Below are 16,942 nucleotides of genomic sequence, written 5' to 3' on the forward strand. Positions count from 1 at the left end.
AAATTGATTGGAATTCATTTTTGAATGTAAAATGATAGCGATTGACACACATCTCCACTTCAAATAATTATACAAATGGTATATCATAACAAATATATATCACCAAACAATTCAATATTTTCATTGTTGACAAATTGTCAACGTGTTTCCTTTTTTTTTTTTTTTTTTAATGTATTTGAAGTTATTAATTTTTATCACGGGAACCAAGTCCAGCATTTTATTATTGTCAAGGTGTTTTCAACGCTAAATCTTCTTAATTCTAAATTGGTTTTTTTTTTAGAGTGGTATTATTTGGATATCAAGTTGTTTTCTTCGTACCCATTATTATTAACAACTAATTTTTTATTTGACATATCTCAAATCTATAGTATAAATTTATTAAAAAAATTCAAGCACCTCATCTCCTTGCACTTCATCTTTTTAAATCGAAAACCTAATCCTTTAAAGAATTAAACTCCAAATTAAGCCTCAATTATCCATTTGATGTTAAATAATTTAGAATTAGATGTAAATTATATTTTTTTAATTTTTTCGTTTAGTTTTGTTTTTAGTTTTAAAAGATTTAGAATTTTAAGTTTTAAGGTATGATTTAAATTGTGATTCAAACATTTTGTTAAATATTTTCGAAAATGAATGTTTGAAATTGTTCAAAAACTTTTGAAAATTTATTTTTGGAATCCTTTAAAGGTTTTTAGATATTTAATTTTGAAAAATTTTTAAAAATTTTAAAAAGTGTATTTTCAAAATTTCTTAATAATTTTCGGACATTTATTTTTGAAATTTTTAAAAACTTTCGAAAATAAATTTTCGGTACATAATAACTTGACACCTTATGAAATATTGATATTGATAATGTTATCAATTAACTAATAAATCCAACAATAAGAACATTTAATCTTTCAATCAATAGGTATTGTCTGTTTAATAATATTTACAATATTTTTATAATTATAACAAATATATATTTGAGAAGAATTGTGAAGAGACTGTTATATCATATGCAATAGAACGTAACTGTTTTATTGCACATGGTCCAATAATCACTTGCATGAATTCTTCTTTGCAATTTCTCTCAAATCTACATTTGTTAGAATTGAAAAATTGTTGCCTACATTATTCAATAGAAAGTACGATTGAAAGTTTAAAAGTTTTTACTATAAGATTTAAACAAATTATATTTAAGGAAAATTATTAGGAAATTATTTCGATATCGTAATAAGAGATATCTAATATTTTTATGCCAGACATTAATAAAAAGATTATAATAAAAAAAAGTAAATAATTACTTCACAAAATTGATTTTTAGATATAATATTTTTTAAAAATGTATTTTCAGATAATTATAATGTTTTTTTGAAATACAATTTTTGATATAAGAAAGAAGTTTTTGAAAATAAATTTTTAATATATTAAAAAAGTTTTCTAAATGAATTTTTAAAAATTTATCAAAAATGAGTATGAAAGACTAAAAAAATTAATTAACAAATATTTAAATAATTTTTTTAAAAATTAATTTTTTGAGATATATTAAAAAATTTTAGAATACAAATAGCATTACTTTATTTATTTATTTATTTATTTATTTATTTATTTTGCCGATTTGGAAGTGGTGCCATGGATTTTGTTTTGAAGTTCTTGAAAAAAGAGAATCTAAAAGGAAGTCTACAAGGGTGAGAAACGGTGACGTGTGGAGCAGGTGTTAACTGCTAAAAAGAGCGACCTAAGTATATCCAAAAGCAGAGCGAAAGAAGAAACAAGTTAAAAACCTCTCCAAAATCCAAATCCATATACTTTTACCAAACAACAATGGTTAGATAATAAATCACAGCCCCTCAGCCAACCAACTCTATCACAGCCGTCGCCACCGCCAAGCTCTTCTTAATATATATATTTTTTAATTTTACTATTCTACAGAACAATACAAATTTTGCAGAAATTGCCAACAGAAAAGTGAAGACTGAAAGAACAACAACTCCATGCTATTTTTTCTCTCAAGTTTTACCTAAAACCAAAAACAAATAATACTAATACTAATACTAATACTAATACTAATATTCCATAATGTCTTGGCTGTTGAAGTCTCTCCAATCCGACGTTTCTGATTCGCCCACGTCTTCACCCGATCACAGTCCCACCAACCGAAGCGGCGGCGTCAAGGAAGATCTTTCCGTTCTTGGGGAGACTATCGGCCGCCAACTACGCGGCGTCGCTGCCTTCTTAGCACCACCTCCCTCTTCCCCGCCTTCCGGTATAGCCACCCAGCAACAAGAAGAAGAAGAAGAAGCAGAAGAAGAGGAAGAGCAGCCGTCGCTAGTGGGGATCCGCAACGATTTGGCGGAGATCGGAGGAAGCTTCAAGAGCGGGCTTTCGTTGTTGTCAAGTAACAAAGCGGTGACGGAGATCTCCAGATTCGCTTCGAGTTTCTTGCAGTTCCCAAATAATGATGATCATGCTGATCATGATGAAGATGAAGATGATGATGACGATGATGGAGTTCCTGGAATTACGGAAGAGGTGGTTGAGTTTGTTACAGAAATTTCCAACCGCCCAGAGTTCTGGATTGATTTTCCTCTCTCACTAAATAACGGTATCATTACTTTTTTGCTTTGAAATTCTTATTTCAAACTTGTTGCATTTTTCCTTAAATGCTATTAACACCAAAGTTAGGTTTTAAGTTTAGGGATTTTAATTAATTCTCCAAAGTATTAACAAAATCATATATATTATCTGTTATAGTAGCAAGCAAGATCAAATGCTGAAAATATTAGGCTTATTTGCTTTTATTTGAGGCACTTCCTCCTTCATTTACAATAGCTAAACTTTTGTGAAATTGTGGAACACTAGACCTAGAGATTTCCATTATTAAAGGGGAATTTTTATGCACTGTTTGTGGTGTTGCTTAATATGGTTTTTCTCTTATAATATCCTGTAGGATTAGTAAATGTCATTAGAGCAGATGTGCATAGGCAAGCAATGACTTTTGCTTTGATATGCATTGTTATTAGGTGAACTTTGTATATGGTGAGTGTGTATGTATATCTGATTGAGTTGTTTAAGGGTGGACAAATGTTATTGACTCTTATTGGGTGGTTGAATTGGCTCGTGTATGTTTGGCTTTCAAATGGGAATTTCGGATTTTTGGGCACTCATGAGATTAAGGTTCGCTAATTTGGACCATAGACTTAGTGTTATAGTAGCATATTATATGAGGACACTTGAAGAGAACTAACCCTTTAGCTTCTTCTTTTCTCTTTTTCCAATTCTCCATGAAAATGAATGGAATTTTATACCTTAACAAAATAATGATTTATTAATGCAGATTTCAAAATGTCTGAGACTCAGAAAGAGCATGCTGAAAATATTGAACATCTAGTCCCAAGTTTTGAAGCTCTTAAAGTTAACCTTCAGCATAACATTGGAGATGAAAGATTTTGGATGATATATTTCATATTGTTGCTTCCAAGACTGAATGACCATGATTTTGAGCTTCTCGCAACCCCTGAGGCAAGAGTATTAATATCTTTCTGTTGTTTTAATGAATTGTACTTGCATGCATAATAGTGCGTAGAAATAATATGAACTGATCAAGAATGACCATATCATCATCTGCTTCCCTTAATTCATCGATAAATGTACTTATTTGCCGTTTATTTTCCTTTCTGCATCAAAACACATGCATTTGGTGTAGGAATAAATTTGGCTAAAAAAAGATGTAGGAGTAATACTATAAACACTTTTTATATTCCTTTGCATTATTAATTAGTCAACTTTACTTTTTCTTACATGTTTGCTTTATTTAAGAAACATATTGCTTGTTCTTGTAGCCGGAAAGAGCTAATAGCCTGATGTTGTTTGATCAATTAATTATTCCTCTATACATAGTGAAATGCATTAAATATTGGGTTCCTCTTGTACTAATTATTTTCTATCTGTATATATGTCAGTAATGTCTATACATATGCTTGCTACTACTTTGAAAGCTTTATGATGATCTTTGCAACTCCTAGAGTGTCCTGCTGAAAACTCAATGAAATGGGCCCACTACCTGCATAATCTATGATCTGCAACTTCTGCAGCAAATCACACCCTCCCGAACACCATTCTATTTGTCATTCCCCTAAGAAGTGGTTCTTCTTTGTGTTTCTCCCCCACCTCATAGTGAAAAACCTGTAATGTTTGAGGCATCAGCAATCAGAGCTGAGAGACTGTTAAATTTGGTAGAAAGATCGGAACAAAGAATAGGTATTCTTGGCTGGACCTTAGTGGTGAAACAAGCAGTGGTCCTAGACTTGCTGAATTTTTTCTTTGGGGAGAGCATTGAGGTTAGGATTTTAAATGTAGTATGGAATTCACTTCTTTTCTAGTATATAAATGTTGTGAATCCCGAGAAATTGATGGTTCTACTCTCTTGCTTTAATCATAAGGCAATGACTAAGTTGGTCTTTACCAAGTTAGTAGGGACTACTCAGTTGCAAATTCATCAGAACCTAGAAAATAGAATATAATCAAATCCATTATGGGCATTTGGCAAATATATAAATGAGGTTAAGATTCAACTCTGACAACATTTTCTCCAGTAGCATATTCTCTTTTATCTCCAATGTGCACGTGTTCTCTCTATTTGCTCCATTGTAACTAATTTCTGTTTTACGTTCACTGCCTGGCTGGAATAAAGCATGCTTTGTTTTATGCATTCAAAACCATTTTCATGGAAGGTTTACTTATGTTGCAGGTTGTTGAAACTAGAGATTCACTTCTGCAGAAGCTGCAAAACAATAAGAGTGCACAGATTGAAAGTAGTAGTCCTGATGCATCTCAAGAAAGTGGCAAGGTTAGTGAGACAAAACGAGAGAATGTCTCCCCTGAGGAAAAGCTCAGTGAAATTGTAAATGCAGTAGAAGGATCAGAGATTGCCGTTGAAGAGAAGGCTGAGCAATGGTTGGAAGAAGCAGATATTTCCAGTGGAAGTTCTTTGAGTGTCAAGAAAAACCGGGTACCTGAAGAGGATGTTTCGTTCAGTGATCTGGAAGATGATGATAATTATATTTCCAATAGAGTATCAGTGCCTAAATCGACAGAGCATGTCAAAACTTCTTCACCTAGTGGTTCCAATGACTGGGTTCAGCTGAACAAGGGACCAGAAACTAGTGGTGGATTGCAGAAAGCAGGCAAATCAAATTCTCGAGATAAAGATTCTGAAGGTGAGTCGTCAAATGATTGGCTCACTGATGATGATTTCGTCAATGTGGCAGGTGGCAACTGATCTTCTGATTGCTGTAAGTTTCACAAATCCTTTCTTCACCCTAGAAATTCTGTACTTATGGAAATCAACCTATCACATAATTGTGTTTAAATTAATAATTCAGTCAAATTGCCTTACTGTTAATATTTGTACATAATTGATATTGGTTTGTAAATCGAAGCTGCCGACTTTAATGCGTTGGTTCTTTCATTTATTGCTGCATCCTCTTTTCCTCTTTTTATGCTGGTATAAATTTGTAAAATACCTGGAAACTGTAAAATACCTGGAAACTTAAAAATCAGTGTTGAAGCCCGTATCTAGTCTTCCACTTTGTTCGGAATTCCGATCCTTGTGATAACTGTAAAGAAAAAGAAAAGAAACCAAGCATGCAACTTGTGGTATATCACGAAAGATGTTAGCAAATGATACCTTTTCGTTTAATTCTCTTTCCTTAAAAAGTGTCTTCTTAGGTTTTCAAATTTTCATACTTTTTGACAGAAAAAAAAAATGTTCTGCTAGTCAGTTACAATTGTAAACTGCACGGATATAGCAACATGAGAAAAAAAAGCAACTTGAAGCATTAATGAGCTTGACTGGTAGAACAAAAGGAGGCTAACCAGAGAGAAAAATATGATCCCAATCTACCGTTAATGCACATGACTGACTAATACCATTGTTGTTCATCTCAACATCTCTTTGGGTTGAATGAAGCAACGGGCGGTGGGGCTGCAGCGTACATCAACGTCAAAGTTTTGAAGAAGGGGGAAGGCTGTCACTATCACTTCTTATACGATGTTGGATGGCATGGATCTTTCTCAGGCCATCTTCATGGATGCTTGACAATATCTCTAGTTCCTTCATTGACAGATTTTCCAGGCCATATCCATAGAGAGGAGCTTGTCTTAGCAACTCCTCCTTAAGTGAAACCTGAAGGGATCGGATGTATTGCTGCAGAAAATCCGTAGACACCAAGTTTCAGGAACCTAATTAATCTTCTATATAAAGAATATAAAGACAAAACGGAATACAAAGTCCAAATGAATGGCGATGATTAAGCGTGTATTGAAAAGTAATGGACAAAAAAGTGATGGGGGGGGGGGGGGGGGGAGACGAACACATGGAGGGGGGAGGAAGAAAACAGAGACCACGAAGAGTGTGTCAAGACACTGTTAAGATACAGTTAATGGATTGTCAAGGACCTAGGATACGAATTAACTAAAGATCATGTAGAAGGGGATTTCTAGAATCGGAGATTTTTAAGACTATCAATGCACAATAGCAATATGAAATGCATAGATGTGATAAAAGAAAATACATCAATTGTTAAAGGCCATGAGATAGAATGTCTCTGAAAAACTTTAACTACATATATAGATAGGATGATTAACCAAAAGAAAACAATAGCCATATCTCCTCGTCATTGTGAAACAAAATCTTTAGCTTTTAGGCAGGGAGCCAAGGATAAGCTTTGTCGTTGGCCAAAGAGGACAATTAATATCTAGAAATTGACATATACCATAAATTTTTTATATCATTTGGTTTGGTTGAAGGCTGATGATTTTCTTTTGAAAACCTAATAACTTAAGCTTTATTCACATTGACTTTTCAAATTATCCAAATCAATATGAAACTGAATCATGAGGTTAATTTGGTTCGGTTTGTTTTTTGTTTTTGATGAAAGCCAAACTATAATACCAACTATGACTCAACCCAAGAAAATATTAGAATGGGATGATGTTTGCTGAAATCTTGAACAAAGAAGCTCTGCAAAGTTTCTCAGGTATCCAAACTTCTAAGTTAACATACTGGCATTAAAAGAATCACATTTCCACTCATTATCGTGGAAAGAAGATTACATTTAAGCATGAAACTGCAGAAACCAGTTTACATATAGGTGATGCAAATCAGAAAGGTTTCATGAAGAGAAAGTAAGAAGAAAACCTGACAATTATTCAACTCCACTTTCAGCTCATCAATGTATGTCTTGCAGTGTGCAACCTCCTCTTCCTTCTCTTGTTTTTCTCTTTTAATCTGCCCAAGGTTTTGTTTCAACTTCTGGACTTCACCCAAAAGTGACCATTGTACAGCTTCTTGAGCTTCAACCTGTAAAGTGCATCTTCTCAATTCTTCATCAAACCTTTTCTTCTCAGCTTCTGCAGTCCTCACCCATTCAGCAAGAACATTTTTCTCTTGAACTAGTTTCTGGATCATTTTAAGTTTAACTCAGTACCAATGACTCCTTAAAGGCAGAGGACACATCGAAACATTTTACAGTAAATAGAGTCGTTCAAAAAACCAAGATAATTGAGCAAGGGCAATTGGGGTTAGATGCAAAAACTAAACTAAATGGGAAGATTCAGATTTATTGCAGTAACAATCATTATCATAACTGGGATCCAGAGTTTATTCTTCTGCATTACTTTCAACTTTCAATGACTCTCCAGGGTAGGCATCAGCTCCCTTAACTCTCTCACCCCATGTCAAAGAATGGTAGTTAAGAGATACTTTTTGCCCACATTTGTTATTTCAAATATATTTCACTTTCACCACCTCACCTCACCTTGGCATTTTCTTTTTTTCATTCCCATTTTTTAAATATTATTGGTTATCTTTATGATATCATCATTGAACTACTTGGAGAGAATTCATTTAGTAACTCACAAATTGGAAGCCTGTCTTCTAAATTCAAAGTTCACACACCAGTTCAGACTGTCAATGAGGTATATTAGCAAGATCAACTCAAGCAGTGATCAGTACGGAGTATAACAATAACCAACATAGGAAAAAAGCTTTTGTGTTAATAGGTGCCGGTCTCATCCCTCAAAAAGAGAAAAAGAAAAAACAAATGATTCCAGCCAAAATCATCTATTCAAGATTTTATCTTAGAAAACAATCTAAAACAGTTGAAAAACAAAACTTGCAAACAAGATTACCTTCAATTCTTGGTGTTTCTGGGACTTCAACTGAGAAAGCTGCGTCTCCAGGCCACGAAGATGATCTTGATAAACCTTTTTCTCATTGGAAAGCTTTTCTAATCTATCATTCTGTTTGGAGCAAGTATGTTGAAACTGACGTTTAACTTCTTCTAACTGTTCAGAAAGTTCCTTCTTTTCCCGAGTGGAATGATCCATTTCAAGCCTCATTTCAGACTGTCGCACAAAAAATCTGTTAAAAAGCAAGTACATGTGTTTCACCATCCAAATTGGTAACAAAATATGTTAAGTACCTTATAATGAAGAATAACAGCATCAGACTCATGCAGCCTTTCTAACAAAGTTAATTTCTCTATCCTCATCTTTGAAAGTTCAGTTTGCAATTCTTCCTCAGCACAGCTATATTCATCCTCTCGAGCACGTAACTGACTCTGAAGTGCAGAAAGGTCAGAATTGGCAAGTTGAATATCATCTCTGATCATGCTTAGAACTAGTCTGGCTGCTTTACACTCCTTCTGAACCAAGAAAACCAACACATCCAGACTAGTTTCAGAGCAATTATTAGCAGCACTGATGGCATGGTCAACCAATCTTCTCAGCATCTTCTTTTGATAATTCTCACCAGCAAACAGTCTATATAGTATTGAATAAAACTTTCTCAGAAACCCATGCACTCGAGAGTGTCGAGATAGGAACAATTTATCAGCAAGAACAAAAACCAATTTAAAAACTTCTTCAGTATACAAAGAACCAATACTGCCTTTTCCTGCTGTCTCAGTGTTTCCAGACTGATGTTCTTCAGAAGAAACTAAATGGACACCCAATACTGAAGCACATTTCTCCAACACCATTTCCACCAAATGATATGTGATAAATCCATTTGCAATACCTTTCTCAAAAACCTGGGTAGTTTGCACAGCAATAGAGGGTATGGCCAGCATCTCTAACAACATAAATATATCAGAAAAATGGAGAACTCCTGTATGCAAACTCTTGGTCGTTAGTCCATTTTCTCCGGATGAAGAGGGCCTGATACCATTTGTCAAGTGTTTTTGATCAAGGGAAAAGACAGAATCAATTTTTCGTAACATAGTTACCGCAAGGTCACCAGAAGTATTCAAAGTTTTTCTTAGAAGATCCAGCACACAAGGTGAAACCTCAGCTCCCTGGCTCTCTAAACTTTGATGGACGATACTTACCTACAAAGAAAGTAAAGGTAAACACATTAAAAGAGGATTGTGTTGGGAAAATAAAGAAAAACTGTGATTCAAACAGTTATTAAATCCCCATATATCAATGTTCTAATGCTCACTGCTTGAGGGATATGCTGGCACTGAGATGCAGCTTTAAATAATAAGCAAATGGCAGCACCAAGTGCTTCACCATTTAAATCAATCACAACTTCAGAGGCTTGACAGAATGCACGCTCCCAAACATCAATGCCAAGCTGCAACTGACTCATGGCCTCAAGAACCTGAAGAAGAAAAATTTTTATCATTAAAGTGGAAAAAAAAGGAACCAAAGCTGTTGCAGACTCCATAACAGTAGCATATATTTGCCATCTTGTATAGCGTTCTCTTATTTGCTTTGATTCTTAGACTGATATATTTTGGCCTGCCAGTAGGCTCTTACAAATTGAAAAGAAAGCTTTTCATTATGCCTCAGGTAATGCCATAAGAGACATAGAGAATCACAAATTGCAATGCTTTTCACATGTTCATAGCTTTCCAAAATATATATATATAAGAAATCCACAGCAGACTTGTTTCTGCAAAATCTTGCTTTACATGCTATAAATGTTGTAGAAATAAGGTTTCAAGGCCAAAACAAACCAAAGGGACAATTTATGCGTAAATCTCACAACTAAATGGAGGCTTACAAGATGAGCTCAGCCTAAAAATACTCTGAACCAAAAGTATCAACAGTGATGAACTATTAAATGGAAGAATAAATCATGAACAAGAACTGTTAAATTTAGTCTCAACTTAAATACCAAATGAACTCTGATTTAAATAGCATCTATGGGGTGAAATTTAAGAGGAAAATAGATAAGGCTGGAAAGTCGTAAAATTCCCCAGCACTCTAGTTGAAACTTCCCACAGTGGCAAGTGTGCATCATCGTAGAAGGCAGCTTTATGCAGGTTCTTCAAGAATTTATTGGCATCTGGTGGCAACTTTTTTTTTAAGAAAACTATAGTCCTTATGAGTAAATAAATTTTTTTTTGTTTTTCATCTCTATTCATTGATTTTTTTTTGTAAAATTTATTTAATTAATAAAAGAAGAAAGATAAAAAAATAAATTGGCATGTGGATACTTAAATTGACATTCTATTCTTACAAAATATATCTAATAAAAAATCCAAAACCAAAAAACATAAAAGTGAAAAAGAACAAAAATGAAAAAAAAAAAAAAAAAACGTTGCACTCACAAAGAATCTCACATGCACACTCCATTGAGTTTAAAACATTAAATTCTAAATTAAAGTATTAAATAATAATTTTATTAATATAATACATATATATATTTATATAAATATAAACTTAAATTAATAAAAAGTATATACTTTTATATATATACCGAAATGAGTCAAACAAAGTATCTTACATGTGCACTAATATTGTATCTTATAAAAAAATTCGATCAATCCCAACTTGATCCGATTTTAAAAAATCGCTTCCTATCATATCGGAATGGATTGGAACTTGTCGAATACGGATTGTTCTGGTATCTTTATCAATCGACACATTTTATTACAAAATTTATCTAATTAAAAAAATATAAAAAGGTGAAAAAGAAAAAAAAGCCAAATTGAGTACCACATAAATATCTCAATTGGCCTATTTTTAACATAATTAATTTAATAAAAAGATGTAAAAACAAAAAAAAAAAAACAAAACTTCGAAGAAAAATAAAAAAAGACAAAATAGTTCGTTAGAGTACTACACAAACAACCTAGTTGAGTTTAAAATATTATTTTTTTAAATTGAAATATTAAATAATAACTTCATTAAATAAAAAATAAACAAAAATAACAATAAAAAAAAGAAAAATAAGCAAAAAAAAAAAAGGAAAAGTAAGATCATTGAGGTGCCATGTGAACATTCAAATTAGATTTAAAATGTTAATATATTAAATTAAAGTATAAAATAATAATTTTATTAATATAATATATATAAATATAAAATTAAATAGATAATAAAAATATATACCTTGATATATATCATGAAATGGCTTTGAATAGAGCATCTTAAATCTGTTTTTGATTCGCCTCTACTTTTTATAAAAAATTGATCCAACTTGATATGGATTTTTTACAAAAATGCTTATTTTGAATCGAGATAGATAGATACCTATCGGATATTGATTATTTTATTATTTTTATCAATTGACTTATTTTGTTTAAATTTGATTTAGTTAAAAAATATAAAACCAAAAACAAAAACAAAAAAAAGCAAAATAAACAAATAGGGTGTTACATGACACCTTCGTTAACATTATTTTTTTACAAAATTTATCTAATAAAAAACTAATAAACAAAAAAAAGAAAAAAAGTGGACAATTTTTATTTGATCTGATACGAAATCCCATTTTTTACTCCCAAGTAAAAAGAAAAAAAAAAGTAAATATGGGATTCCAGTGGTACCAACTTTTTTCCAACTTCTTATCCTCCTTCCTTTATACTTTTTCATCAAATTTCCATCACATTGCATCATTTATCTTTTTTCATTTTTAAAGTGCAAAACTGAAAAAAAAAACCTGACGCAAAAACCAAAAAAAAAAAAAAAAAAGAGCATGCCACACGGTGTTTTAATGAGAGATAAATCTTGGTGTTAAAATGAGTAAAATTTATTGTATGGATTTGTATGAATTAAAAACGGAAGAAACTCAAAGATAAAGAGACAAACGATAAAAGAACCGCACAATGAGCATCAAAACCTCAATAAATCAGGCTTAAGGGCTACCATCCAACTAAAATGAGTGTCAAGCTCCTTCTAGAATGCTCTTGGGTATAAGTATCATGAACATGCTATCCACATAATTTTAGACCTGAATTTCATAGCGACTAATATAGATATCTGATTCTAAACTCTAAACTACAAACTAACTCGTATATCATTATTTTAATTAAATGGTGAAAGCCTTTTTCAAGCACCTTTAATAAATTTCATTTAGGACTATTAGGTGAAAATAGATGAAAAGTCTTACAGGTAGTCGCATTGAAGATTCTGCACCTGGCATTTCCAGCTGATCTAAAAGAGCACAAGCAACAACTTTATGATCAAGCTGACAAGCTAACTTGGGCAACAAAGAAACTAGATCTGGTAGCAGATGCCTAGGAGCTTCATTTAGTAATACCAAAATCTTCTCCACAAACTGACACCCTTGGCTTGGCTTTGAGGTATCTTGTGTAATATTGTCATCTAGAGCCTTCAATGAATTTACAATAAAGCCCAAGATCTCCTCAGATGACTTACAAGTAGAATCATGCTGTCCAAGAATAGCTTTCCTTGAAGTATTACTACAATTATCCATACAATTGTCAATCCCAAAGAATCTCTCATATGATCGAAGAAAATTTGCCAACCGACTTCGCCAATGAAATTTAGTTTGAGGGCTAGCTTCGTTGGTATCTAGGAATGGTTTTGAGCTTGCATCATGTGGATCCTCACCGGATTTTCTATTTAATCTCTGGCAACACTCGACCATTACATCTAAAAGTGCATTGTCAATTTTCTGACGCAAGAAATCAGCATCGGTGATTGAAGCAGTTAGCTTGGATAGAAATTTATCTGGATTAAGATCTATCTGCCCTGTATCAATGCAACCAGATAATTGGTGAAAAAAGTTATTTTGTTTTATAGGATTGTCGAGGTAAAGCCGCATTCCAATCAAAATTCCAGCCAATGTGAAAAGATCATTTTTAAGTTCTTCTTTCAGAATAACAAGTATCAGAGAAGTATTATCTTCAACACTAAGGTGATCCCTTGCAGTTGCAAGAAGCTGTCTGGAGATATCCACATTATATCCATTCATTACATCACAAGATTCAGAACAAGTAGTTTCTTGAAGCTCAGTTGGTGTAACATCTCCCAGAACCTGCACATAATATTCTCCACGGTAAAACATTTGTGGATTTGTAACATCAAGGGTTAAAAAAATTTCAAACATAGGAACAGAGTTAAATTAGGATTCAGGACTGTGGTAACTTGTATGACAAATAATTGTAAAACTCAGTAAGTTAAAACTGCAGTCCATGGCAAGAGAAATAATCCTGCAACCCAACTAAAAGAAATAAAAAGATATAGAGAAAATTCTGCAAAGCAGTTACTCTTCTTTGTATTTGCTTTTCTAAAAAAAAAAAAAAAAAAATCCATACGCATAGCTATGAAAATGAAAAAAAAAAAAACTTTCCAAGGATATTGCTCTGTATTCACAGGGATATGAAAAAAAAAATGATAATCATCATACATAAATACTAATTTAGAATAGATAATTAGACCACCCTAATGAAGTATTGAGCTAGAAATGGACAAACAACAAGTGGCATAATAGAGGAGTAAATAACTGGTAAAAGTTACAGAACAAAGAAGAGAAAATAATTCTAATTGCAAAGTGAAAACACACAAAAGCATGCTAACCTCTAGTTCTGAAAAATCGAACCATGGGCAGTAATCAAGGATCTCACAAACAAAAGTAACCATCTCACCCATAACAAACCCAGCATCTGCTTCGAGCATATCAGATAGTTTCATAAACTGTAGATCACAATTAGCACGAGTTTTTGTAAATAGAGAAGACTCCTTCCAGAAACTTTTGGCAGGGTGCTTTTGATTAACCAAAGTCATCCTATAACTAACCCAAAAATCCTTATCAGGATCATTCAGAACTGATGGATCACACTCCAAGTATGCATAAATGAAGTCAGAAAATACATTTACCCCTGCATTACAATATTAGAATAAGGGAAGAGCAACTTGGATGATAAAATTACCAACTATCTGCTGACACCAGGTGGCAAAAAAAAAAAAAAAAGAAAACCAACAAAAGGTACATACGGCCTTACCAATTCGAAGCTCTAATTGATCAACCTGGAAATATTTGCTATACATACTCTGGCTTGCTAATATTCTCTTGAAGGATAAGAAGTTTTCCACCTTCCAAATGATTGACCACCTTTTCTTTTCTCCATCTTTATGGGCGGGTTTATTGCTTGACTCTGGGAGGTCCTGCAGTTTGAAGGTCTCCTTCAAAATAAGAACCTGTGCACCAAAGATAACAGTATCCTGAACCACATACCCAGAATCCTTATCAAAAAGACTTGTAAGAGTCACGAATTCAGACCACCCCCATTCTTTAGTAGCTTTTGAGCAACGTGCCCGTGATTCCTTCAAAATAGAATTGTCTTTCATCTTCTGATTCACAATGGATAGCTGATAACAAGCATAACAACTCCAATCTGTGGTAGGATTTCGAGGATCCAAAACTTCAAGAAACATGGAAAGGTAGAAAGGTTTCTGAGATAGACCTGTTGTCACCAAACAATTCTATCATTTTGTCCTTCTTTCTTATTTCCATCCATTAGTCTAACAGGTAATAAGTATGATGCTTAAATAGTAAAAGTTTACATGTTTATCTGGCTGAATAAACAAGACATTTGGATTAAAATTCTCTAGAGAGAAAACCCTTGTTAATATCAACATTTTCATTCATTCTTCAAAGTTGCATGACCATCTAGATGTTGCCAAAATCTTAACAATTGATTAGTAATTATTTTCACAATCTATTATCAACTCGGAAAGCACAATGTGAATATGAAATAAAATGCTTTATATCAGTTACCTCTAGGATAAACAACGAGGCGAAACTCGTGATTCCCAATCCGAAACTTCCTGCTCTTAGCAAACACTCCTTTCATCTTTTTCTTCTTCAGAACATCCTTCAACCTCGAAAAATTTTCTATCTTCCAGGTATACTTTCCCATATATGAGTCACATTTTTTTATAACACTAAAATTTCTCAAACCAGCACTTTTGGTAAAAATTGAATCTTTGATTGCATTGAAAGATACCGTGAACACCACAGTATCATCCACAACAAACCCTTTATCGGACCCAATAAAATCCAAAATCTTCAAATAATCAGTCCAACCTAGAGTTGTATCATCCCCATTAGAATTTTCCTCATTAAACCTCCCATATGAGTCCCTATGCATATGATTGAGCCCTGGCCTTTGATTCAAAACAGATATTCGAAACAAACACCAACTACTCTTATCAGGGGTCGCACATTTGGCACACTTGTGTGCCTCAGAAGCCTCCAAAAACAAAGACAAACACCCTACTCCATTAACCTTGGTTTTGTACACTTTAATATGAACTACAACTTCCCCAACTTGAAAATCAGGGCTAACTATCTTCTGGGTCTTGATCATTTCCTTAAACAAACTAAAATTTTTAACCTTCCAAGTAAATTTCCCGTTCAAAACAAGGGAGTTACAACCTAATGAAGATACAGAATATTCCACCTCATTGTTGTTATTATCTCTTGAAAATGAAACTGACTCATCCAAAATCGAAATCTCAACAGAAACAAGCAAAGAACCATTCTTGAAAAACCCTGATTTTGGATCAAAAACTGAAGTAGCAAGTCCAAAGTCACCCCAACCAATAGTTTTTTTCTTGAAAGAGAATCTATAATAAGACTCTCTGGTCAAAGAGTTTGACTTATCTTCATGGTTCAAAATGCTTAGTTTATAACTAGCAAAGCAATCAAATTTGGAAGAGCAACGTGGATCATTGATTTCAATGTAGAGAGAAAGGTAACCAGGAGAGGCCATAGAATCGCCTTTTGGGTATAACAAGAAGCGGAAATCAAAGCCACCCACTTCAAAATAAGGACTGTTAATGGTTTTCTTGGGTTTGAGTTTTGAGTTGTAAGGGATAGCCCATTTGGTAAGACATGAATAGTTAGTGCGGTATTCTACGGTGACCGGAGATTCCGCTAGGCGGGGTGCGGAAGAAGGATTCGGCATGGATGGGGTTGAAGATGATGACGTGGCGGGTTGTTTGCTTTGGATTTTCCGTGTCTCGGTCTTGGGTTTTTGTGGGGTTTTGTGTTTAGTGGTTTGCCTTTCTGGAAGGGTTGTAAAAAAACGGGTTTTTGCAGTTTTCTTGGATTTGACGAGAATTGGGGTTCAGGATTTTCCTTTTGGGTCTTTTGTTGGCTGCGGTAACTAATAACTATGTTGATTCCTTCCTCTCTAGAATCTGTTTGTTTGGTGAGAAAGAGAGTAGACTTGGAGGGAAAACAAAAGAGAAGAAAAGAGAAAATCAGTGGGTCCGTCCGTCCTCGCGCTTTGTGAGGGGAAGGGAGTTTCATTTCACGGGCCTTCGCGTTGAGTGGTCCACAAGAAACTGATATTGAAGTGCTGCAGTTTCTTTTTCTTTATTTGTTCTATTTGGTTGGGTTGTAAAATAAATATATTATATTTACTAAATTGAAAAATAATAAAAATTCATATATGGATTTTTTGTTTTTAAGTCTCAGCTGAAATGCAAATACAAGGAGTTTTCTTTATGATTTTATATAATTTTCAAATCAAATGTTTAAAAATTAGAAAAATTCAAATTTAGCTTAAATCAATCTTTAATGCAAAGTCCTTTTAAATATATTGTTATTCAAATAAATATATAAAATTTTCTTAATTTAATTAAGTAAATCTTTGGGTATATAAATACATTTTTTTAAGAAAATATAATTACATTA

The 16,942-nt window shown here is 33.2% G+C and overlaps 2 protein-coding genes across 5 annotated transcripts; one reads left to right on the forward strand and one right to left on the reverse strand.

Annotated features, from left to right (window-relative positions):
- The first annotated feature begins 1,732 nt into the window (after nucleotides 1-1,732).
- Nucleotides 1,733-5,452, forward strand: LOC111284648 (BSD domain-containing protein). The gene is made up of 3 exons (XM_022873442.2): nucleotides 1,733-2,587; nucleotides 3,320-3,504; nucleotides 4,733-5,452. The coding sequence occupies exons 1-3, from the start codon at nucleotides 2,062-2,064 to the stop codon at nucleotides 5,261-5,263; spliced, it is 1,242 nt and encodes a 413-aa protein (XP_022729177.2). The 5' UTR covers nucleotides 1,733-2,061; the 3' UTR covers nucleotides 5,264-5,452.
- Nucleotides 5,381-16,638, reverse strand: LOC111284647 (uncharacterized). 4 transcript variants are annotated; one of them, XR_016342979.1, is made up of 10 exons: nucleotides 15,017-16,638; nucleotides 14,241-14,702; nucleotides 13,816-14,117; nucleotides 12,383-13,273; nucleotides 9,488-9,649; nucleotides 8,469-9,374; nucleotides 8,176-8,391; nucleotides 7,184-7,444; nucleotides 5,860-6,190; nucleotides 5,516-5,600 (listed from the first exon to the last, which is right to left on the reverse strand). XR_016342979.1 is itself a non-coding variant. In XM_022873438.2 (9 exons), the coding sequence occupies exons 1-9, from the start codon at nucleotides 16,206-16,208 to the stop codon at nucleotides 5,987-5,989; spliced, it is 4,596 nt and encodes a 1,531-aa protein (XP_022729173.2). In that variant the 5' UTR covers nucleotides 16,209-16,638; the 3' UTR covers nucleotides 5,381-5,986. The 4 variants fall into 4 exon arrangements, 2 of the variants coding, with proteins under 2 accessions (XP_022729173.2, XP_022729176.1); XR_016342978.1 differs by having other exon boundaries at nucleotides 5,522-5,729; XM_022873438.2 differs by having other exon boundaries at nucleotides 5,381-6,190.
- Between the last annotated feature and the right edge of the window lie 304 nt (nucleotides 16,639-16,942).

The sequence above is a fragment of the Durio zibethinus genome, chromosome 6 (assembly GCF_047325235.1).
Source record: "Durio zibethinus cultivar Kanyao isolate XHJ-2024 chromosome 6, ASM4732523v1, whole genome shotgun sequence".
Classification (NCBI taxonomy): domain Eukaryota; kingdom Viridiplantae; phylum Streptophyta; class Magnoliopsida; order Malvales; family Malvaceae; genus Durio; species Durio zibethinus.

Bases quoted from the DNA above. Each gene is read 5' to 3' on its own strand.
- LOC111284648 (XM_022873442.2), top strand. From the start codon at position 2,062: ATGTCTTGGCTGTTGAAGTCTCTCCAATCCGACGTTTCTGATTCGCCC. The intron at 2,588-3,319 runs GTATCATTACTT...TTATTAATGCAG, and splicing joins TCCTCTCTCACTAAATAACG to ATTTCAAAATGTCTGAGACT. The intron at 3,505-4,732 runs GCAAGAGTATTA...CTTATGTTGCAG, and splicing joins AGCTTCTCGCAACCCCTGAG to GTTGTTGAAACTAGAGATTC.
- LOC111284647 (XM_022873438.2), bottom strand. From the start codon at position 16,208: ATGCCGAATCCTTCTTCCGCACCCCGCCTAGCGGAATCTCCGGTCACC. The intron at 13,274-13,815 runs GTTAGCATGCTT...TATTATGTGCAG, and splicing joins TCGATTTTTCAGAACTAGAG to GTTCTGGGAGATGTTACACC. The intron at 8,392-8,468 runs GTACTTAACATA...TTTGTGCGACAG, and splicing joins CTGTTATTCTTCATTATAAG to TCTGAAATGAGGCTTGAAAT.